Source organism: Nicotiana tabacum, chromosome 17 (assembly GCF_000715075.1).
Source record: "Nicotiana tabacum cultivar K326 chromosome 17, ASM71507v2, whole genome shotgun sequence".
Classification (NCBI taxonomy): domain Eukaryota; kingdom Viridiplantae; phylum Streptophyta; class Magnoliopsida; order Solanales; family Solanaceae; genus Nicotiana; species Nicotiana tabacum.
Genome location: NC_134096.1, coordinates 83,549,338 through 83,573,004, shown reverse-complemented (window position 1 = coordinate 83,573,004; position 23,667 = coordinate 83,549,338). Strand labels below are relative to the sequence as shown.

The following is a 23,667-nucleotide window of genomic DNA, read 5'->3' as shown; positions in this document are numbered from 1 at the left end:
TAGACTAATGCTTATCCATTTGGATTCTCCTCTTCCAGATTAACTATGTCGAAGATCAGTTATGTGAAATCGAACCACCCAATAATTTAATTTAGGAATTAGGACATAGAAGATGTTATTAGAATTTCGCAATTTGACGGTTATGGCGGGCGGTTTAAGCAGTTAAGAGGACTTTTTGGTCATTTTAAGCGTTATCTGCTATGTTGGAGCAAAATCACGTGACACTTTGACTCTACAAACTAGCAAAATCTCCACTCCATTCCTTTTTATCATAGCTATTCACATCTCTCTCTGTCACAGTCGTACACAATCTTCGCTACTGGACAATGATCACGGAGATGCTTTCCAGTTTATCGATCGCTAAAACTCCTCCTTCTCTTCGCATGTTCTCTCCGGCTAACGGCAAACCTTTCCGACTTTCGGTTATCTGTTGCGTCGGGTAATATTCTTTACTAGTATAACTCATTGATTCTATTTCTTTCTCTTATTTGTTGCCTTTTTAAGCCATCCATTTGCTTGCTTGTCTTCAAATTGCAAAATATGCTATTCCTGATAGTTTATAACAGAGAAATATTTGTTTAGCATGAAAATTGGGAAAAAGTTGCTATTTTTTCACCTACGGTTCAAAATGGCCTTGGTGCTACGGTAGAGTTGCTCATTTCGTGGCAGATAGGTGAGGGAGCGTGGGAATAACATCTTTGCAGAAATGCAAGTGGAAGACGGCCCTCTCTCTCTATTCCGCACTAGCAGGGGGAGAACTTCATTTTCGGATATTGTCAAAGCAAATTGGATTTCAAAGAACTGAGAAGCATGTGGTTGAAACCTACAGATATATGAGTGTAGGTAAATTGGGTCGTGTTGTTGGTTAAGGATTGGTGGGGAGCCATTTATTTGTCAAGTAGGTAAACTGCTCTTGATAACTGTGCTTTGCTGACCTCAGTATCCATGTTCAATGATAGATTGACTGAATATTAATTACTATGCTTTTCAGTTCCACCACCTACTCCAAGCAAAGCCAATCCCTTATGTTTATTTTGTTGTCAAAAAAAAAAAATAGTAGATGGGTGTCAGAGATACATGGGTGGAACGGTTCAAGAGCTTCACGTTCGAGTGAATCCCATAAGCCAGTGATCATAAACTCAATTGTTGCAAACTGCTGGAGATCTTAAACATTCTAGAAATTGTGTTCTAATTAAATGCTGAGCAGGTGTTGCATGCCCTCATCTTTGTTCATCTTGCACATAAGTGTATAATGGGCAAAAGATAAGACGTTCCAATTACCTCATGTAATAACTCAACCTTTGTAGTGGGGAGGCCCTATATGGTGGCTTGCTCCCTGAGATTTTTTGAGTTGCCTTGGCGTTACGGAGTACCTTATTTACATATTAAATCAAAAGATGGGGCAAAAGAAGAGACTGTTCTTCCACTTCAAGACACCAATGTTTCTTCATATAATGGGCTGAAATTTCTTTTGTTTGACTTATTTCAGGAAGAATGCAGAGAGTAATGGCTCAACTAGTGGACCTTTCCAGTTGGAGTGAGCACGAATCCATCCTTCTCCCCTCGCATCTAAGTTAGCATTTCTGTGTGACGAAAGTTTTTCCCTTTAATGTAATTAACTAAATTACTACATTGTTTTCAACCTAGGTTGGGAAACCACAGTAGTGATGAGGTACTGCAGCGTTCTTACTTCAGTTGCTTCAATCTTGCTTTACTACGTGTTTCCATCCATTGCAATATATTCATGTACTTTTTTATAGAATATTCCACAAATGAAGAGTGCTGAATTAGAAGAGAAAGGTAGTGACATTTGGCAACTTTTCGGAGAAGCTCAACAGAGTAAGTTATTGTTGATGTACTTTGTCTGTCCTAGTTTGCTTAGACCTGTGTTAACACACTTTCTTTTTTTTACTGAATGGCTTCCATATAGATATCTTGTACTTGAACAAACAACGCATCATGACCATGGAAGAGCTTGATAGAGTAAAAAGAGAGAAAAGTTCATTGCTTGATCAGATCGAGCAACTAGAGAGAACAAAGCTGATTAATACAAGAAAAGGTAGCGGTACAATTCTTGCAATCTTCTTGTATCTTTTGCAGGACCAATCAGAGAGTTTCCTTCAATGAAAAACCCATAGATATCCTACACATCAAAAGCCAAGAAACCCACAAAGGACGCCAAGGACATACCTAAAAATAAGATGAGCAATCTCAGTCAATGAGACCATACTATTAAAAAAACACAATAATGCTACCAACTTAACCAATGACATGCTGACACACAAAGTACTCAAAATAACCTCACCTAAGCGGCTAAAGAGACTATTTAGCGCATCAAAGGGATTACCACAAAACAAAAGGGCAAATTCAGTCAATTAACTACCCAAAATGTCACCTCCAGCAGAACCATCAATTGATCAATGAGATTATCTCCACAATTTTATGTTCAAGATTTAGCCTCAGATAGATGAACCAAAAAGAGCCTTTGAACTCACACTTCTATATGGTAGTAAAATGGAAGACAAAACTTCCTCAACTTAACACCAAAAGAGACTATATATTATAGTTTCCCTCTCTTTAGGAAAAAGAAATTATAATTTTCCACTTAGAAAATATATTGTTTAAGTATCAATATTAAGAATTTTAAGGTTAAGGTGAGCCAAGGATATAGAGGAAGAATATTTAGGTTAATCATGTTAGAAAATATATGAATTGTTGAAATACATTTTGGTCTCTTTTGATACTTCACAAGTGCTAGATTTAGGTTTGTGTAGGATGTGTAATCTTATGTCACATCTCCCTAACTTTGAAAAGTTTGTGTCTTGTTATCCATTTCTCTTTTCAATACGAGACTAGTGTCTATAATAGTTTAAAAAACAGGAATGTCCAAATGCCATTTAGGACGTAGAAAGTGATTCCTGTTACATGCTCTAGATTGTAGAGATAATGGTCAGTCTCCGACTTATATGCATTTACTTAACCGGTTTCTTGTACTTTTGGTATCTTCTCGTTCTGTCCTATCCTAATATATTTGACGATTCTTGTTATATGTTCTGGAGAGTGTGTATGTAATAAAACTAAGAGCTCATTGTTGGTTCCATGAAACAGATAAGTTCTCAATCACTGCTGAGTTACTTCTAAGGATAGACTCTATGGTTCTTACCAGTTTGATTGGGAGCAAGGAGGCATCAGACTTTAGAAGGCTGGTCATGGATTCAAAAGTCAGCATAGTTGATTATTTCTCTGATATAATGCATAAACAGGATACAGAGCTTCTGGCAGAGATGCGTCACTTCTCCGGGAAAAGTAGAAAGTAAGTTTTCAACGATGTGTCTCTCCAATGTGGTGACTATTTTCTGAAGATATGACTTTAGAAGAAAAACATTGAGAAGTTTCATGGGTTCAGAAGTTCCTATTTTACAATTTTCACCCAAATACTTCATTGCTTGATTTTCTTTTTGGATTAGTTTAGTTCAAGTAATCCATTTATTGTTAAAATTGTTTTAATCATAAAGGTGATACGGACCTGAAATTTTGGGTGATATGGATATAACGAAGATGTTGCAGGGGTGAATGAGTTGGAACTTTTCTTCTGGTATATGGTTTGAATCAGCTTGTTCCCGCCCCAATGCTGTCAGTTAGAAGTTTTTGCTATATACTGTAGGTCCCCACTAGTGTGCAGTAGTGCTAGATAATTTATAATAAATGAGTTTTCTGGGCTTCATCTGTTTTTTTTATACTGATTTCAGGTCAGGTTACCACATAATCCACATTTGTACTGAAATGGCACCAGTGGTCTCAGTTGGATCTTTGGCACTATATGTAACCGGCTTATCTTGTGCCTTGCAAAGAAACGGAAATCTGGTTGAGATTATCTTACCCAAGTAATCAAGAATATTTATTTTCCGCTCTCATTTTTGGTTGGTTTACGATGAAAGGTTGCACCTGGGACATCTTTATTTATGCTTTTCTTGAACTATCATCTCAAGAGGGGTAATAAGAAACTATAAATATTCAGATATAGATAAAAAGAGATGGTATAAATACTCTATTTAAAGGAAATAAAGATCTACTTTGGTTATCTTATTTTTTAGAAGGCAATTCTAACTTGTTACACAAGTTACTTAAAGTTTCTCTCTGCTAAGTTCTAGGGGAACTAACACTCTGTGTTCATATTGGATCTCTTTACACCAATTTGCAAGACATATATTAGTTTAGTGTACGTCAGCTTCTATGCAATATGTGTCTATACATAGGTGGAGTCCTCATTCATATATTATCTTGTGCCTACTGCCTCTTCGTGTTTACTCTGTTTTAATCATGAGTGAAATTAATTAAAAATCTGCTGAATAAATTTTGTACAGGTATGCTAGCCTAAACTTAAATGAAGTTCATGGATTACGAGAAGTAGAAGCGGAGTTTTTTTCATACTTTAATGGTCAAATGCACGGAAACAGAATCTGGACTGGGTGAGTTTCTGCTTACTGTGTTATAAAGTCAAAATAAATATTTGGTCATTTTCCTTTCTGGGGCGAGGCTGGTTGTCAGGGAACTGGAAGAACATGGATATTTAAAGTTGGGAGTGAGCAGTTGTTCTCTAAACTATATCACACTGTTTATATCAATCTTGATCCTGATGCTAACAGCAGTGACCTTGTGTTCTTTGTTATACAGGGTTGTCTATGGCATTGGAGTGACTTTTATAGAACCTCTCTACTATTCGTCATTTTTCAGCCGCGAGAAAGTATATGGTTACTCAAATGATTTTGAACGGTTTGTAAATTCTGTTAAGATTACCTTGCAATTGAATGAAATAGGATAAGAATTTCATACTTCTTATTGTCTCCCCTTCTTAAACTTTTACCATCTTAAAGCCTTTTCCTCTAATTATGTACTTTCCCCATTCTTCTTATAGCTTATCCCAACTGGTTCTGGTTTGATGCATAATTGATTGAGTGATTAATGTGTACTTCCCCATCTCTGCAAGAGGGCCATTTGATACGCAACTATTGCCTTTTGTTTCTATTATTTTTTAATTTATAAATATTGAAAGGATCTTATTTATGCATGCCTTCAACTTAGTATGTTTACATTATCTTTATATCTGTCTTATGAAGTATATGTCTGATTTGGAATACTCTCTTTATATCAAATGTAATTAGAACTTGAAAGCATCTCAGAATGCAGGCCTTTCAGTTGGATTGCTTCATGATTTTGTTGGTCAACTCTTATTATGAGTTCTTATTTTTGGTTAACAGTGCTTGACTCTAACTGGAAAGAACTATAAATAACCAACATACTCCAGACACCAGTTGTTTGTTTAATATCTAATATTAATTTAAACACAATACTTCCAGCATTTTATAGTTTTGCTGACTCCTAATATGTTGTACGAATCTCAATTGGCTGCCTTTGCAACTTCTCCTGCTTCCCACTTGTCTAAACCACACAGATTTAGACAAGTACGGCAAATTCATATTGAACTAATTACTAATGTTGAAAAGATGGTTACACTACTCTTTGGAAGCAGTTGATCATGCTAAAGAAGAGATTTATTTTCTGTATAACTGCTTAGCTGGCATTTATGAAATCTTTCTAAGATCTTCTAAGAATAGTAACATCCAGGATGATAGCATACGCTGTGAAATGTGGTCAAGGTCCAATCAGATTTTCCCGCACCTCTACCCTTCTATTCTTTGCATCAAGATCCAATCTGGTGTGCTAATGCTAAGTAATGGGGATATCAATTTAGCTCTTTTTAAGTTGTCACGGTGGAAAAATGATAGTATTTGTTTGTTGTTTAGAGCTGAACTCAGGTAGAAAATGACTTGTCTCTGTACAGTTGTTTAATTTTGCTGAACTTGTTTGTACTTTTTTTATCCAAAGACAAGCTCCTAACTGCTTGAGGCTAGCTTTTGAATACTTTTCTGTTTCACTAAACTGGATGTGTTGATACCATATCATGGTAAACTTATATTAGATTCTACTGTCTCTACTGAAATGCTCTTTATTCAACTGAGATATAATTCCTGGACAGTTGCTTAAATTGTTCTCTGGCTAATTCTCATGGGGATAGGAGTAAATGAGGCCAAAGCTGCAAATAATGTACCACGACTTCGTGAGATACTATGTTCATCACAGCATTGTCCACATTGTACGACAATAGAAGACTTGAGGACCATATTTGGAATAAATTACCATTTGGATGGTTGTTTTTTAAAGCATAGGTGTATATCTGTATATCTCATAGTCTTATTAGAAACAAGCACCTACTAGAGGGGCATTGCATTTGTGTACACCTCTACCCCTCACCTCCCCCTCCACCCCCACCCCCAGTCTCTTTGCAATGCAGCTGGCCAGCTGGTCGAAGAAGTTACTAAGTCACTTGTATTTGACTGTTGGTGGTGTTTGTATAGTTTTGTGATCTGTTCTTCCTGCATGCGCTTAAAACTTTTGGTGGTGTTTCTTTAGTTCTTCTGTTGTCAAGTAGTGACATGTATTTTCATGATTTCCTCTAAAATCTACTTTGATGGCAGATTCACCTACTTCTCTCGCGCTTCATTGGATTATATAGTTAAAGCAGGAAAGCAGCCCGATGTGCTTCATATACACAACTGGGAAACATCTATTGTTGGTCCATTGTTTTGGGACGTTTTTGTAGATCAGGTTCACTACCTAGCATTTGCATTCATCAATGATAAACTTCTTACTTCATGTTTACTAGTAGTTAGATAGATCTGGCATCACTCTGTTTCTCTTCAACGTGGATCCATTTGATTGCATTATTCCTTGCTGAATGTCCTCGTGACCTTATTGTTCAAAAGGGCAATTGACACGAAGAAACTACAATTTTTTGGTGGTAATTTTGATGGGTCTGGTTATCTCTTTCTTCTGTAAGTATCAACTAAAATGGGTTACTCCACGTACATGCAACTGAATTTTATTCTTATATGGTTCAGTTGACTAGTTCTCCTCTGAATGATGTAATTACCTGTTTTATATCTTAGGCACAAACCATGGCGATTGATGCTTCTGTTAAAATTTTCTTTTTCTCTCTGCATTGTGGCTAATGCTTTCTTCCTTCTTGAATGTACAGGGACTTGGAGATACCAGGATAATGTTGACATGTCAAAGCTTCGAGTCTCAGGCAAGAGCCCCCATTATGTGTTCATTGACTATTCTACTCTTATAATTGCTTTGAAGTGTACCAAGTCTCTTGACAATCTCAGAAGGTCATATGTGACAGTGTGTAGAGCAACCTGAGAAGTTAGCCCTATGTGGACTTGATCCTCACAGATTACATCGTTCTGATCGTCTGCAAGATAACAACAAGTCCCATCTTGTCAATGTTTTGAAGGTATTTGATGCTTTCTGACCTCTTAACTGTTTGTCACCATTGGATGCTTTAATGCAGTTACTGGACGTCATTTGGTCAATTAGCGGAATGTCTGAGTTTGCATTAGAAGGGTTTCCTGACTCATATTTAAATGCACATGATTTTCAGATAGACTTTTGAACCTGAAAGTAGGCACCGTGAACTCTCCATCCACACTTCTCATTTATATTTGCCTTTGAAGACTAGAAGTCATGTTTTTTGCCTTTTGTTTTCCTCGTTCAATGGATTATATCCAGATAAAGTTGAGCTTGTCTGGCCTGCATCATATAACATTTTGCTCCTTTTTTGCCTTTGTCCAGGCTGGGGTTGTTTACTCCAATAAAGTTATTATAATGTCATCCATGCAAACAAAAGGGCAGATAATTCATGCTATGAGTCATGGTCTGGAACCCACCTTAACTATACACAAGTACGTGTTCCTCTCAATGTTTTACAATTAGGACCGCTACGAATTTTGGATTCTTTTGCAAGTCGTTATTCTCTGCTAGAGACTCCGGATATGTTTTTACTTGCTGCAACATTTTAGTAGTCTCTCAGGTTTATTTTTCCTCTGGTGTTTATGGTACTGCATTTCATTTGATTGTAGGGACAAGTTAGTAGTTGCTCCTCCTGGATTTGATAGTTCAGCTTGGGATCCTTCAGCGGATAAGTATCTTCCTCAAAACTATAGTGCAGATAATATGAAGGGCAAATCTGTCTGCAAAGTCTCGTTGCAGCAGCATCTGGGGTTTCAGGATCAAGCGTCCATTATTCTTGTAAGTGTTACTCTTATTGAAGATTTACCTGCAAAAGTCTGTAACCAAACACTATAGATAGGGATTTCTCTCTTCTCTTAGCTTCTGCTTCATGAGATTGTCTAGGACAGTCTACCTAACAGATACCCTGCTACTAATTTAGGGGCATAATATATTACTCTAAGAGAAAGTAACGCTGAAGTTAGAAGGACGATGTAGCTGGGGGAGGGGGGGGGGGGAGTTTCTGGTTTTGAACAGACATTTTCTTCACTTTATACTGATGATTTTAGTTTCATGTAGTACATGAAGGACATTGAGCTGAGGAATATAGAGGTGTCCTTGATAGAATTTGATGAAAATGTCTGCTTTGCTGCTTGATATTATCCCTTACTCTATTGAATGTCTTTTAGGAACTTCTAAACGCTGAATTTTCTTTTTGAAAGTTATGGTTCCTCTTGGTAGGTTTCCCTAGGTATTATTCCGTGGAAGATCGATGACACGCAATTTGATGTGCCCCTCTTTTGCTCTCTGTGAAATCCCTTATAGATTCTTGATTATAGCTTGTTTGTTTTTGCAGAAGGCTTCCATCTATTGTAGTGTGTCCAGATGAGGACATTATTGCTGTTGTTCAAATTTTAATATCGTGCTCCAAAAATGTATCTGCATATGTTTAGCTTACTAATGATGTATCTTCAGATAGGATGCATCTTCTCAGACATCTCTGATGTTGAACTAGAAAACCTCAAGACGCTTATTCGGATGGCTTCAAGGAGGGGTGTTCAGGTCGTTTCTTCTGAATATGCTTTGTGTGCTTTTCTCAAATAAACTAAATTCTTGTACCTTTTTTTTCTTGTACTTCTTTTTTTTATTTCTATTTCGTACAATTTTGGCCTGAGGTGAATTTAAATGGAGAAAATGGTCATTCAGGATTCATATAGCCGATCCCAACTCTTTTGGGACTGACGCGTAGTCGTTGTTGCTTTTCTCAAATAAATCATGGTTCTATGTATGTCTGTCTGCTGATTCGTAGCTAGCTGATGATTTTTTCAGGGAGTTTTATGTCACAAATTTTTATATCTGTTATTTTGCTCTTCCTTCGGAGTTTGTTAAACCAATGAGAATTTCAATTGGATGTGCAGTTTGTCTTCATGGGCTCGGGTCAAACTCCTGGTTTAAATATGGCATTGGAATATTTTGAGGAGGAACTCAAGGTAATTGCATTCCTTCTTTTGTCAGGGTATATTTGTGCCTCACCCTGCCTGTAATACCCATATCATTTAGTTATATCAGTATCTGTGACTGGAAAACTGAAAAGAACATAGCTAGCTACTTTTTTTAGAATGAGACAATTAGGTAGTCTGGTAGCACAAGTGTCAGCCATGATTCAACTCCTAACCGACCACCCAAGCTTTATCCTAATGGAACTTTGTCATTGTCGTTGTGTGAAGTTTGTGGCTAATCTCTTTGTAAGTTCTTCTCTTACAAAAATAAAGAAAGTCTAGAGTCAAAAGCTTTTGGGTTCTGCTAAAAAGTACGTACAAAGGTTACAGTCTGTTTAGCTCATGCCACGGGTCCAAATGCTGGGATTGGGTATGTTTGATTGTTGTAGCTACAAGGAGACATCTGTTGCTGCTGGAAGCTCCATTTGCTTCTTTATTTTTTTGTGCTCTCCTGAACCTGTCTGACAAATAAAACTGGATTTATATTGCTGGAATAGTTATCTGATAGCATTTCTTACATGTCAATCTTTTCTCCTAGCCATGTTAAGTCCCGTACAAGGTGCCTACTTCCTCATGTTTGGGAGTTTTTTACATGTTCTTTAAGCCTTTACAGTATTTCCCCTCTTGAGCAGCAAAATGTTTACTACCTTTTCCCTAAATCTTAGTCTGTTTTTGCTTTTCAAGGGTCAATTCGACCTTTTTGTGGTCTTGAATTGGACATAGATTAATTTACTCTTTGGAAAAATGAAATTTAGATAATAGAAACTAGATGAAATGTACTAAAGGCTGCAACTTTTTCCACTAAGAAATGACAACATAATAAATTTGAGTACTATAGTCAAAGATCTATTTCTTTCACTCTTGGGAAGAGAAACTGGACTAAGATCCTGGGACAAATGAAGTACTTGTTAAATTCACCTGATGTATTTTCAGCCGCTACTGGTCAGAAACCAGTTTGTCTGTTGGCTTCTAATTGAGAACCACAGATGTGATGTAACTGTTGTTTGGAATAACTAAATTGTGAAGTACAAAGTCCATAATTGGAAACAAGTTGCATCAGAATTCTTATCCCTTAAAGTGATTCTTCTTCCTAATGCCTGCATGAGATAGCTTCTATTTTCTTGGTACTTTTATGTGCAATATTTCAATGTTGAAGATATCTTAATATGGACATTCCCAGACTAGATTAAAGATGCAGTGCACATGATTACCTTCATTGTAGAGTATAATTAGCTTACAAAATTTATTGGAACTAAATTATTGTTGAATTTTTCAATACCACAGGATGAGAACATGAGATTCCTTAGCAAATATGACGAAGCTTTAGCACATTTGGTACTTGCAGGATCTGACATCATGCTATGCCCTTCTTATGATGATACAGTACTCCAAGTACCGGTAAGTGGTTTACGTAAAACTCTATCCTTCGCAATCATTTTGTCGGCTAACGTGGAAATAGAAATGAAATGCTATTTTAATTAAAAGAGAAAAAAGAGACCACCACGTACCATGGGGTTATGCCCCCCCACCCACCTTCTTACTAATAACTCTAAAGGAGTAAATAGGAGTTTTATGGAAGCCTGAAGCTGAAGCCTTGCCTTCAAGTTACAAAGAGAGACCAACAGCTAAGAGCATAAGCCTAACCCAATCATTACAGAATGGGACGTGACACCCTTAAATACTCAGAAGGCTTACTAACTTCCAGTTTATCTAAATGATCCTTTGTTCCAGAAAAAGATCACAATGGGACGAATCTTGCAATACACCTCTTGGAACTGGCCTGAATTTCATTAAATAATCCACATGCTGATCATGTTCTTGCAAGCATGTTGGATCCCTGATTTAGGTGTCTCTCAATACTCTAGCGTATATATCTGCCTTGAGAAATACTGAAACCTTTTATTATGAAAAGGAGAAATAAGTGTTGCTTCGCTTGATTTGCATTTACCTCCAGCTGTGCCACCATCGGTCGCATTGCCCACCGAAGAACCAAAACATTTAATTTCAGCCCTTTCATATAAGCCTTATCTAAGAGACTGCAAGACAGGAATTACAATTTAGCATGCAAACATTGGCCGCACATTTTGCTTCAGATGAAGAAGGGTTCTCAAAATTAGAAAACATACTGTCATTAGAAGAGTACTTGTGATACATGTATCATTCTTTTGCTTTCCACAGTGAATTGATTAACCTTTTTAATTGACACATAAATTAACATCATGTTTGCTTCCCTTTAGAGTCTTTAGATTTTAATCTGCCTGTTTTTTTCTATATATCCTGAAATTTTAATGCTTCTGATGTTTTCTCTGTTTATATGTCTGTAGCTCAAGGCCATGAGATATGGAGCTGTGCCTATTCTACTGAATTTTACGGAGAGCAAATTCGGGTTAGTTAACAACATATGCAAAATGAGCTGAAAATTTTCATCCTGTGTCTTTATCTATGGTTTGTTATTTCTTTGCCTGTTGAGAAAGTTCACGCCTTTCATGGATAAACAGGCACTTTATGGACCGTGATCTTGAGGGCACCAAATTCTCTCGTTATATCAAAGATACCTTCGGCAATATGTCCCTGAACCAAGCAATTGAAGAACTTGTACGTACTTGAGTCTTTCTCACCCCCTTCCCCCCTTCCCTTCCCATGCGCCCGAAAGAACTTAATAAATGAGTATGAAAAAACTTTACTCTTATTCAGCTGTCTGCTCCTTGTAAGTACTTTACTACCCAGAAAAGAGCAGGCCTTTTAATCTTGCTTTATGTCATGTTATTACAGAAGAACAACCAATCAAAATGGGACAAGAAGATTGTCGATGCCATGACAACGGATTTTTCGTGGGAGGCAGAGTGCTGTGACATTCATATCTCTGCATATACAGCAATAAAGAACTTGTAAAATAGATTTTCTGTACATATTCATGCATTTATATCTTTGACCACGCCTTGGAGGTACCTATTACATATAGTCTAGAGGGGAGGGGCTTTTGTTATCTTAAGAAAGAAAAAAAAAGAGATTAAAACGTCTATCCTTTTAGAGTCAATTGTTTTAGTCAATAGTACGGACATAAGTGCGGGCATTGCCTATTCTAACGAATAATTGAATGTCCTCTCTAATGAATAGTCGATATGAAGGAGTACATCTAAAAAACATTGCCTGTTCTGTCTTTCCCCTCTTCTATGACACCCCAACCCCCGTCCCCCAGTCTCTCCACATAAATGACAACAACAACCCAGTGAAATTTCACTGGGGTTGGTGAGAGTAGTGTGTACACAGACTTTACCCCTATCCCGAGGGAGTAGAGAGGTTATTTCCGATAGACCCGAGAGACTTTCTCCGCCTTAATGAGAAAGTCCGAAAACGTAAATGTTTAAAAGAATGAAAAGAGATAAGGAAAACCTTGATCAGCTTTTCCTTTACTTTGCCTTTTCCACCCTGCTTTATGCGTATAGGACAACTTATGTCATCATTCTTTTGGGCTGAATAGAAACATAAGCTAAACTAATATTTTTTTTGTGCTGGTTAATTAAGTTGATATTCGAAGTCACTTTGCTAATATTGTCGAATCTTATCAGAGCTTACAATTTGCCTTTTTCAAATGTAAGTGGGCTGACACAACCCTTGTAAGACCTAATTTTTGACTATATTTGAATTTTTATTACTTTCTACTGTGTAAATATTTTCAGAAATTTAATATATATATATTTTTAGCTTTGTTACACTTATATATATATAAAGGGTAAAAATTAATAATAATTTTAAAGGTCAATTATTACTATTAGTATTATTTTTTTTAGTATTTTTTTATCTTTATTTTTAAATAAAATGAATTAAAAACCGAAAATAAATAAAAATTAATTAATTAATTTTAAAAAAAAATATTTCGGATGGGAATTAAAAAATAGGAAAAGTAGAAATATAAAATTAAAAAAATAAAAGTAAAAGTAGGTAGAAATTATTTAATAAAAAGGTAAAAGAAAGTGGAAAATTTAAAAAAATAAAAGTAAAAGAATGTGGAAATTAAAAAAATGAAAAGTAAAATAAAGTTGGAATTAAAAAATAAAAGTAAGGGTATCTGATTTTTTTTAATAAAAGTAAAAGTAAGTGAAAATTAAAAAAAAAAGAAAAGTAAAATAAGTGGAAAATAAAAAAAGAAAAGTAAAATAAGTGGAAAATAAAAAAAGAAAAGTAAAAAAAGTGGGAATTTAAATATAGTAAAATTAAAAAAAGTAAGAAATTAAAAAATAAAAGTAAAGGAAAGTGGGAAATTATTTTTTTTAAAAAAATAAGAAAAATGGGAAGTGGAAATTCTTTTTAATTAAAAAATAAAAAAACAAAAAAAAAATAAAAAAACTGAAAATTCCGAATTTTTTTCTATAAATAGAAGAGAAATGTGAGGGAAAAAAAGAGGAGGGAGAGGAGAGAAAAAAAGTGAGGAGGGAATTGAGAGAAATTTATTTTCTTCTTCTAGGATAAGGGAATTTCTACTTGTGTCATTCTTTCTTCGTATTTCTTTCGAAAATCCAGCCTAAAATTCCAGCAAAAAGCCAACACCTAACACCTCATCTTTCTCCATGAACCACCAGCTGAAACTTACCCAAACACTAAAACAAAAGAGTTTCAGTAGAGGTTAGAAGCTCCGTCGAGGTTCTCGATACCGTTTCCGGTTGTGGTTAGTTCGTACAAAAGTTCATCAGAGCTTTGTTCATGTTGTACCGAAGAATATTTAGCTATTGAAAGGTCCATTTCTTATTCTCCAGTTTTCGGATTCCAATTCATATTATGTTTGCTATAAGTTTGAATATTTTTTTTTTTCTGTTTTGCTTAAAGATTGATTCGCGATTGCTTTACTGTTTCACTTATTATTTTTAAGGATATTTTAGTCTAATTGCTTACTGTTTTTAGTTTTAGTTAATTAGCATGCCTTGAAGTCCTTGGTTAATTCTTTTGGTGTTAAGACGTGAGTTTTGCTTCACCAGTATCGTTATTTTGGAATGATTGTTAGTGCTAAGAATATGGGCTCAAAGTTTAATTGGTAAATGAATTATTTCCTAATTGGGCCATACACTAATATCTTGAAAGATGAGTTGGGCATTCACATGAAATGATTGGGCTTTAAGAATTACTTTTTAATGATAAGAACGACTGGATTATTTAATATATTACTATCACTTGGGGCATATTCTATAGATTATAAGATGAATTGAAAGAGTCTTTTGGTCATCAAGTACTAAATGATCCATTAGTAATTAAGACATGTCATCCACAAATAAATTCCATAATCTATGGCCTTCACAACAATCTCAAATTAGTTTAGGAAGATAGACTCATAAATATTCGTAGCTTGCTTTAGGCGCGATTAATAAATCATCGTGAATATGGGTACGGTTCCCGTGGCATAGTCACGATATGTAAACCCCAACTCAAGTGCGCGTTTTACGCGACTTGACTTCAACTTCGAATAATAATAAAAATAAGCATGTTGTAAATCGCGGGTGCGTTTCACGTGACGCAATATGTACAAAAATAAATGAGTGTGCGACATCGCGACTTGTTCAAATAAGTTCCATAAATAATTAAAAGCAGTTAAAAGTTAAAAATGCACAATAGGTTTTAAGCATGTATTAAATCAGATAATTAGGCCAATCATTAATAGTTGAGCGACCGTGCTAAAATCACGGAACTCGGGAGTGCCTTACACCTTCTCCTGGGTTAACAGAATTCCTTACCCGGTCTTCTGTGTTCGCAGACCACAAAAATAGAGTCAAATTTCCTCGATTTGGGATTTAAAATAAACCGGTGACTTGGGACACCATAAATTATTTCAAGTGGCGCCTCTGACCAAAACAAATAATCTCATTTCGAATAATATCACTTTAATTGGAAAAACTTCCTACCCCTATCCCTCGGAAAAAAGGAGGTGTGACAGCTATGGCGACTCTGATGGGAAAACGAACCCAAAATCTCTGGTTCAGGGTTCAGAATTCGAGTTTAGATAACTTTTATACTTTGTTTTTGTTTATTATCTGATTTTTTTATATGTTTGAGCCTAATGTGCTAATTGCTGCTCTTTACCGCTTTGATATTGTCGTGAACTGTATATAAACTGTTACGAAAACCCTTATTCTCTCCGAGTCTTCTAAATCTTCTCGGAAGTGTGCGCTTCGCGTGGCTTCTTTTCTGTTAGACTCATACCCTAATTTTAGAACGAAGATCGGACAAGTTGCAAAGCCGGTGAAGCTTCTGTATTTCCGGTATGCTGCCCCACTTCGGCTCGAGTTGTCCGCTCGGATAAATCAAGTCTAGAACAATACACCCAGGATTTAAACTTAGAATGACATAACCTCATACCGGATCCCTAGTAGGTACGTTTGTTTGCATCACGTGCATTTAACTTTGGGGACTCAACACACGGGTTGTGTTCGTCTAGGATAGGTGTACCAAATATAAAAGACCATCCTGATACATTTTTACGTGCTACTTGTGCATATGTTTGTTTCGGCTTGCATGTTGACCGGTTTCTAGAATAGGGAAAGAAAAAAAAAACAAGAGTGAAAGGTAGGTATTTAAAAAATTCTGAAACTCTGACGAATTTTTTTTTAAAAAAGAAAAAAAATAAGCCAATGTTTACAAAAGTCATGTTTTCTTGTTGTGTCAAAATTACCGAACTATGCGGGTCTGATTCTCACCGGATATGAGATATGTAGGCAAACCTCATCGGTTCCGGCCCCAATTTTCAAAAATCCAAAAATATTTTTATTTAATTCCTTCTTTAGAAAATCCCAAATAAAAAAAATTAAAACCAAAAATATTTTCTTTCTTTTTAGAAGTCTTTCATTCGAAAAAAAAATCAAATCAAAATTCAAAAATATTTTTTTTTTTTTAGAAGTCTTTCTTCAGAAAAAATAAAATAAAAATCGAAATTCAAAAAAAAAAATCTTTCTTCTTTAGAAGTCTTTCTTTTCAAAAATTCTCAAAAAAAAAAAAGAAATATATTTAAAAAAACATAACAAAAAAAAATTTAAAATCCAAAAATATTTTCTTTACTCTTAAAGAAGTTTTCCTTTCAAAAATTTTCCTCCAAAAAAGAAAATATCAAAAATATGTTTCTTGTTAGAAGTTTTCATGGTCTGTTTTGTGTATGAGTAAAAACAAATAAAGAAAAAAAGTGTTAGTTTGTTTACTTTATTCTTGATCTTTTCCGAACTGCGCAAGATCTGATTCATGCGGCGTCATGATACGTAGGCAATCCCCATCGGATTCGATCATTGACATCAAATAAACTGAGTGAAAAAAAAAAAGAAAAGAGAAGGAAGAAAAAGAAGGAAAAGAGAAAAAAAAACAAAGAGCGAAAAAAAAAACAAAGAGAAAAAAAATGTAGAAAAAAAAAAGAAAAAGCAAGAGTGAAAAATTCAAAAAGAGAACTTTGTGTACAGATTGAAAAAGAAACCGCGGAATATTTTTGTGAATATGCTGTCATATGACGCGAGCAAGCCGTCAGGGGAAAGCCTCCAATGGACAAAACAGAAATGGCTACGATCTTCCTACAAGCCCAAGAGGCGAACTACTTCCAGAAAATGATGTCTGTTATGGGTAATCCGTTCGCCGAGGCTATCAAAATTGGGGAGATGGTCGAAAATAATTTAAAAACGGGCCAAATCTTGAGTCATGCTGCCTTTAAGACCACATCACAGGCCGTTCAGAGTGGTTCAGAGGGTTTGATGAACAGAAATTGGAGAGATGAGGAATTTGATATGGCACTGAAGGCCCTTGCCGAGACAGAGGAAAAGCCAAAAACGGTCGCCAAGCCTGAAAGTTTTCTATCACACGGGAGTCTCAGTAGCTAGTCTTGCTATCCTTTCTGCGTCCGAATTATCTCAGGGTGTGATCTGGATATTTTACTTTTGGTGTAAACCCATCTATCTTTAAAATTCAAAAAAAAATCAATCGAAATAAAATAAAAAAAAGGAACAAAATCAAATGAAATTAATATTTCATTATCGAGGAATGTCTCTTTTCTTAATTTTGTCACTTCTCTTATTCTTTTTACAGTTCTGTTAAATGCAGATTTCAATAACATGGCATGCTTGCAGACTTCATGCCCCGATCATAAAACGCTGTCAGACTTCGAAATAATGAATCAAGAATCAGAATGCAATGAAGATAGATTTAAGGAAATAAAATAAAGAATCGGAACAGCTAAAGGAAAATTGGCTTCAGGTTGGAAAGGTCCATACATTAAACAAGAGTACTGCCAAAAGAGAGTGTTATACTTGGGACACATCGAAGAAAATATCCCTGAAACAAGTGTCAACGCAGGTGCAGTCAAAAGGTACTATGTTGGATCCTCTATATAGCATTAATGTTCTCCGGTTGAGATGAAGAAGGCTTTCTTTCTCACTATTTAAATATTTAACCCTTTGCAAACCCTTTTGAGCTGGCTCCCATTCTTTGATTACCCTCATTGGAACCCGAAAGTCATTATTAAAAAATAAAATGAATGAAAAATGAAAAAAAAAAATAAAAAGAGAAGAAAAAGAAATATACAAAAAAAGGAAGAAAAGACAAAGAAAATGAAATAAAAAATGAAAAAAAAGAGAAAAAAGGAAAGGAAAAAGAAATAGAAGAAACCAAAACAGAAAAGAAAACCAAAACAAAAGAGAATCAAAAACAAAGTTTTCGTCCTTGAACTACGTTCGACTTGATTCCAAAAGGATACGTAGGCAGCCTCTCTCTGGGGTTCAGTCACACCAAAACAAAAACCCAAATTCCCCCAAAAGTGAAACTGGGGTAGATGTTATAATGGTTTGGCGATGGTTTTGTCTGAAAGGTTCCAAAGTTGTAATTCAATCCAAATCCTTTTTACCCAAATCCTTTTCAAGTCCTTCCGATCAATCGGCAAAGAGATTCAAAATGGGAGGATACAGTTACTCGGAACTGATACAACAAAATGAGAGAAATAAAATAAGAGAGTCTTATTGGTGAAAACCTCACGTGCACCGTAAGGCGATGGTAAGCAGAGAAATTGAAAATGAGAGAGTCTTGTTAGTGGAAACTCACAAAGAGCACTATAAGGCGATTGTGAGAAGAGAAATGAGAAAGGTCAATTGGTGAAAACCCGCAAAGGGCGCCTCTGATCGAAAAGAGGATCCTCACAGTCACTGGCACCGACACAGTCTTGGGTAAGGTCTCTCGGTTTCGAGGCAAAAGATGTGATGAATTTCTTAGAGTCTAACGATTCACACAGATCAGGCATCCAGTCGAAAAGGCATGTCATGTTCATTGAAGTCCGCATGTACTCCAGATAAGTCCTTTTTTCTCTTCCCCGAAAGGGACACCTCTTGTCTAAATTCATTATCCATTCCATTGTTTGTTTTTCTTTGAATCTCTTTCGGTCTAACTCTGTTCCAAACTGAGGCAAAGAAGGGATGGCAAGATTGATTTACATGATTCTCATTTGATACAAGCCAATATGCAAAAGGGCACCCAGCCTCGGTAGGGGCATCAAGTCGACTCCGACTAGCAATGATAATCAATGACTCGAAGTCAAAGACTCTTGAAATAAGAAAAGCAAAGTCAAATGCCCACAAAGTCAAAATAAAGTTGAAAAGGTTAAGTCCCACGTAGCTAACCGTCTTGGCAAAGTTTGAAAAGCCAAAGGTTCCCCAATGCTCTGAAGTTAAATTTAGAAGAAAGAAGTGAAAATCCTACAAAGGCAAAATGAAGCTGAAAAAGGTTAAGTCCCACGCGACCAACCGTCATGGTAAGGTTTTGGAAAAGCCAAGGGTTCTCCGGGGCCAGAAATGCAATCAGTATTCAGGAAACAACCAGTTGCAGCTGAAAGGGCCGAGATCAAGTGACTGAAACAATCAAGGCCACAAAACCAACCACCATTTCAAACTGACAAATTGTTCTTTGTTTGAAAAAAAAAACAGGAAACAGGTGCAATCTAAAAGCAACCTTGCAAGAAGTAGGTACAACCAAAAAGAAATTGTGCAAAGGCTAGAAACAGTTTTGCAGCAACCACTCCAACAGAGAAGTCTTCTCTAAAAAATTCTTTCCCGCATTTACTCATTCTCTGAAATAAAAAAGAAAACAAAAAAAAAATTATGATGAAAAGGATAACCAAAAAAAAAAAAAAGTTCAAAATCATGGTAGTATAGGGTCTCCAAACCCTAGATGCGTTTTTCCAACATAGGGTCTCCACTCCCTAGTTGATTCTATTTTAGACATAGGGTCTCCACTCCCTAGTTACTTTTCCAACATAAGGTCTCCACTCCCTAGTTGATATTTTTAGACATAGGGTCTCCACTCCCAAGTCTGCTTTTCCAACACATAGGGTCTCCATTCCCTAGTTGAAGTTATTTTGGACATAGGGTCTCCACTCCCTAGTCTCTTTTCCAACATAGGGTCTCCACTCCCTAGTTGAAGTTATTTTGGACATAGGGTCTCTACTCCCTAGTCTCTTTCCCAACATAAGGTCTTCACTCCCTAGTTGATTTTATTATAGACATAGGGTCTCCACTCCCTAGTCTCTTTTCCAACATAAGGTCTCCACTCCCTAGTCTGATTTTCCAACATAGGGTCTCCACTCCCTAGTTGATGTTTTTAGACGTAGGGTCTCCACTCCCTAGTCGCTTTTCCAACATAAGGTCTCCATTCCCTAGTTGATGATTTTTAGACATAGGGTCTCCACTCCCTAGTTTGATTTTCCAACATAGGGTCTCCACTACTTAGTTGATGTTTTTAGACGTAGAGTCTCCACTCCCTAGTCGCTTTTCCAACATAGGGTCTCCACTCCCTAGCTGATGATTTTTAAACATAGGGTCTCCACTCCCTAGTCTGCTTTTCCAACATAGGGTCTCCACTCCCTAGTTGATGTTTTTAGACATAGGGTCTCTACTCCCTAGTCGTTTTTCCAACATGGGGTCTTCACTCCCTAGTTGATTTTATTTTTAGACATAGAATCTCCGCTCCCTAGTCTCTTTTCCAACATAGGGTCTTTACTCCCTAGTTTCTTTCCCAACATAGAGTTTCTACTCCCTAGTTGATGTTTCCAACATAGGGTCTCCACTCTCTAGTTGATTTTATTTTAGACATAAGATCTTCACTCCCTAGTCTCTTTTCCAACATAGGGTCTCCACTCCCTAGTTGATGTTTTTAGACATAGGGTCTCCATTCCCTAGTCTGTTTTTCCAACATAGGGTCTCCACTCCCTAGTTGATTTTATTTTAGACATAGGGTCTCCACTCCCTAGTCTCTTTTCCAACATAGGGTCTCCACTCCCTAGTTGATGTTTTTAGACATAGGGTCTCCACTCCCTAGTCGCTTTTCCAACATAGGGTCTCCACTTCTTAGTTGATGTTTTTAGACATAGGGTCTCCACTCCCTAATCTAGTTTTCCAACATAGGGTCTTCACTCCCTAGTTGATTTGATCTTAAATGCAGGGTACACCACTCCCCGATATCTTTGCCAATATAGGGTATCCCATTCCCTGGCCATATTTTCCCAATATAAGGTACACCAATCCTTAGTTGAGACATCCTTTTGACAATAAAAGAACATCATACAAAAAAAAACATGACTTTTTCAGGGTACACCACTCCCGACCTTTTATTATTTTCAATAAAGAAGTAGTTTAGAATTTTGTTACAATAACTCACGAAATTTTCCTAGTGCAAACTGGGACAGAAAAATTTCGTTCGTTTGTTTGTTTTGGTGTCTGAGTAGGTTTTACCTCAAGGCACAGGGTTCGAGATGACCAAAAGAAGAAGTCTCAATTCAGAATAAAAGAAAAGAAAAAATAAGTGAATCCAAAATGCAAAAGCAATTGAAAAGATGTGGAATGCTCAAGACATGACTGAAACCACGAGCATTGGAGTCCCGTTTTGATTAGAAGAAGCTATAGAACAATGAACTAGAACCTACAGCTAGCTAGCATCAATGTTTAGATTAGAGTCTGCATGAAGAACCAGTCAAAACTCAAGATCAAGTTTCTGAAGACTCATAGATAGGAATCTTGTAACTCATAACTGATAGACTTGTTTAGTTTCTTTTTTATTTTGATATAATAGCAGGACCGTGGACCGGAGCCTCGGCGGAACTTCACTCGACTCCTCAACTCATCATTCCACCATTCTCCTTGAACTACACGCGACCCGATTCCTCTATAACCCGGGATATGTAGGCTGTCCAAAACCAAGGCTCGATTGCACCCTATCTTTTATTTTTTTTCCTTTTGAATAATGGTTTGGTCAAAAATTAGTCACATGGCTCACCTGGTCTTTGCCTGAAAACTCTTCATATTTCCAAGCAAAGAGGGGCAGCTCTGAGCACCTAATTTTTGACTATATTTGAATTTTTATCACCATCTACTATGTAAATATTTTCAGAATTTAATATATATTTTTTAGCTTTGTTACACTTTTATATATATATATATATATATATATATATATATATATATATATATATATATATATATATATATATAGGGTAAAAATTAATAATAATTTAAAAGGTCAATTATTACTATTAGTATTATTTTTATCTTTATTTTTAAATAAAATGAATTAAAAACCGAAAATAAATAAAAATTAATTAATTAATTTTAAAAAAATATATATTTCGGATGGGAATTAAAAAATAGGAAAATTAGAAATATAAAATTAAAAAAATAAAAGTAAAAGTAGTTAGAAATTATTTAATAAAAAGGTAAAAGAAAGTGGAAAATTTAAAAAAATAAAAGTAAAAGAATGTCGAAATTTAAAAAAATAAAAAGTAAAATAAAGTTGGAATTAAAAAATAAAAGTAAGGGTATCTGATTTTTTTTAATAAAATTAAAAGTAAGTGGAAATTAAAAAAAAAAGAAAAGTAAAATAAGTGGAAAATAAAAAAGAAAAGTAAAATAAGTGGGAAATAAAAAAAGAAAAGTAAAAAAAGTGGGATTCTAAATATATTAAAAGTACAAAAAGTGAGAAATTAAAAAATAAAAGTAAAGGTAAGTGGGGAATTATTTTTTTAAAAAAATAAGAAAAATGGAAAGTGAAAATTCTTTTAATTAGAAAACAAAAAAACAAAAATAAAAATAAAAAAATCTGAAAATTCCGAAATTTTTTCTATAAATAGAAGAGAAATGTGAGGGGAAAAAAGAGGAGGGAGAGGAGAGAAAAAAAGGGAGGAGGGAATTGAGAGAAATTTATTTTCTTCTTCTAGGATAAGGAATTTCTACTTGTGTCATTCTTTCTTCGTCTTTCTTTCGAAAATCCAGCCTAAAATTCCAGCAAAAAGCCAACACCTAACACCTCATCTTCCTCCATGAACCACCAGCTGAAACTTACCTAAACACTAAAACAAAAGAGTTTCAGTCGAGGTTAGAAGCTCCGTCGAGGTTCTCGATACCGTTTCCGGTTGTGGTTAGTTCGTACAAAAGTCCATCAGAGCTTTGTTCATGTTGTACCGAAGAATATTTAGCTATTGAAAGGTTCATTTCTTGTTCTCCAGTTTTCGGATTCCAATTCATATTATGTTTGCTATAAGTTTGAATGTTTTTTTTTCTGTTTTGCTTAAAGATTGATTCGCGATTGGTTTACTGTTTCACTTGTTATTTTTTAAGGATATTTTAGTCTAATTGCTTACTGTTTTTAGTTTTAGTTAATTAGCATGCCTTAAAGACCTTGGTTAATTCTTTTGGTATTAAGACGTGAGTTTTGCTTCACCGGTGTCGTTATTTTGGAATGATTGTTAGTGCTAAGAATATGGGCTCAAAGCTTAATTGGTAAATGAATTATTTCCTAATTGGGCCATACACTAATATCTTGAAAGATGAGTTGGACATTCACATGAAATGATTGAGCTTTAGGAATTACTTTTTAATTATAAGAACGACTGGATTAATTAATATATTACTATCACTTGGGGCATATTCTATAGATTATAAGATGAATTGAAAGAGTCTTTTGGTCATCAAGTACTAAATGATCCATTAGTAATTAAGACATGTCATCCATAAATAAATTTCATAATCTATGGCCTTCACAACAATCTCAAATTAGTTTAGGAAGATAGACTCATAAACATTCGTAGCTTGCTTTAGGCGCGATTAATTGTGAGAACCCAGGTGTTTCTCTCTTCTCTTACATAATATACGTAATGTGGCGTGGTTATATTAGGTATATATGATTGGGTATAGCACATTGAGAGAATAAGACTGAAAATGTGTGGTAAAATCAAGGAACTAAATTAAAGCTTTAAGTCAAAGGAATCCCTTAAACAAAGGTTCATGGTTAAAGAAATGGCTCGGGTGGCACTCCGCGTGTTCGG

The 23,667-nt window shown here is 35.5% G+C and overlaps 1 protein-coding gene across 1 annotated transcript; it reads left to right on the top strand.

Annotated features, from left to right (window-relative positions):
* The first annotated feature begins 254 nt into the window (after positions 1-254).
* LOC107829978 (putative starch synthase 4, chloroplastic/amyloplastic) lies at positions 255-12,372 on the top strand. The gene is made up of 20 exons (XM_016657445.2): positions 255-439; positions 1,490-1,537; positions 1,648-1,672; positions 1,761-1,839; positions 1,931-2,059; positions 3,109-3,313; positions 3,750-3,884; positions 4,365-4,469; positions 4,675-4,773; positions 6,537-6,666; positions 7,097-7,147; positions 7,247-7,357; positions 7,696-7,805; positions 7,983-8,151; positions 8,827-8,913; positions 9,270-9,341; positions 10,635-10,748; positions 11,675-11,736; positions 11,849-11,945; positions 12,123-12,372. Exons 1-20 carry the CDS (start codon positions 327-329, stop codon positions 12,240-12,242), a joined length of 2,061 nt encoding a protein of 686 aa, XP_016512931.1. The 5' UTR covers positions 255-326; the 3' UTR covers positions 12,243-12,372.
* The last annotated feature ends 11,295 nt before the right edge of the window (positions 12,373-23,667 follow it).

Excerpts from the sequence above, each read along its gene's own strand:
- LOC107829978 (XM_016657445.2), top strand. The coding sequence starts at position 327 with ATGATCACGGAGATGCTTTCCAGTTTATCGATCGCTAAAACTCCTCCT. Across the intron at positions 7,806-7,982 it reads CCCACCTTAACTATACACAA|GGACAAGTTAGTAGTTGCTC; the intron begins GTACGTGTTCCT and ends ATTTGATTGTAG. Across the intron at positions 8,914-9,269 it reads CTTCAAGGAGGGGTGTTCAG|TTTGTCTTCATGGGCTCGGG; the intron begins GTCGTTTCTTCT and ends TTGGATGTGCAG.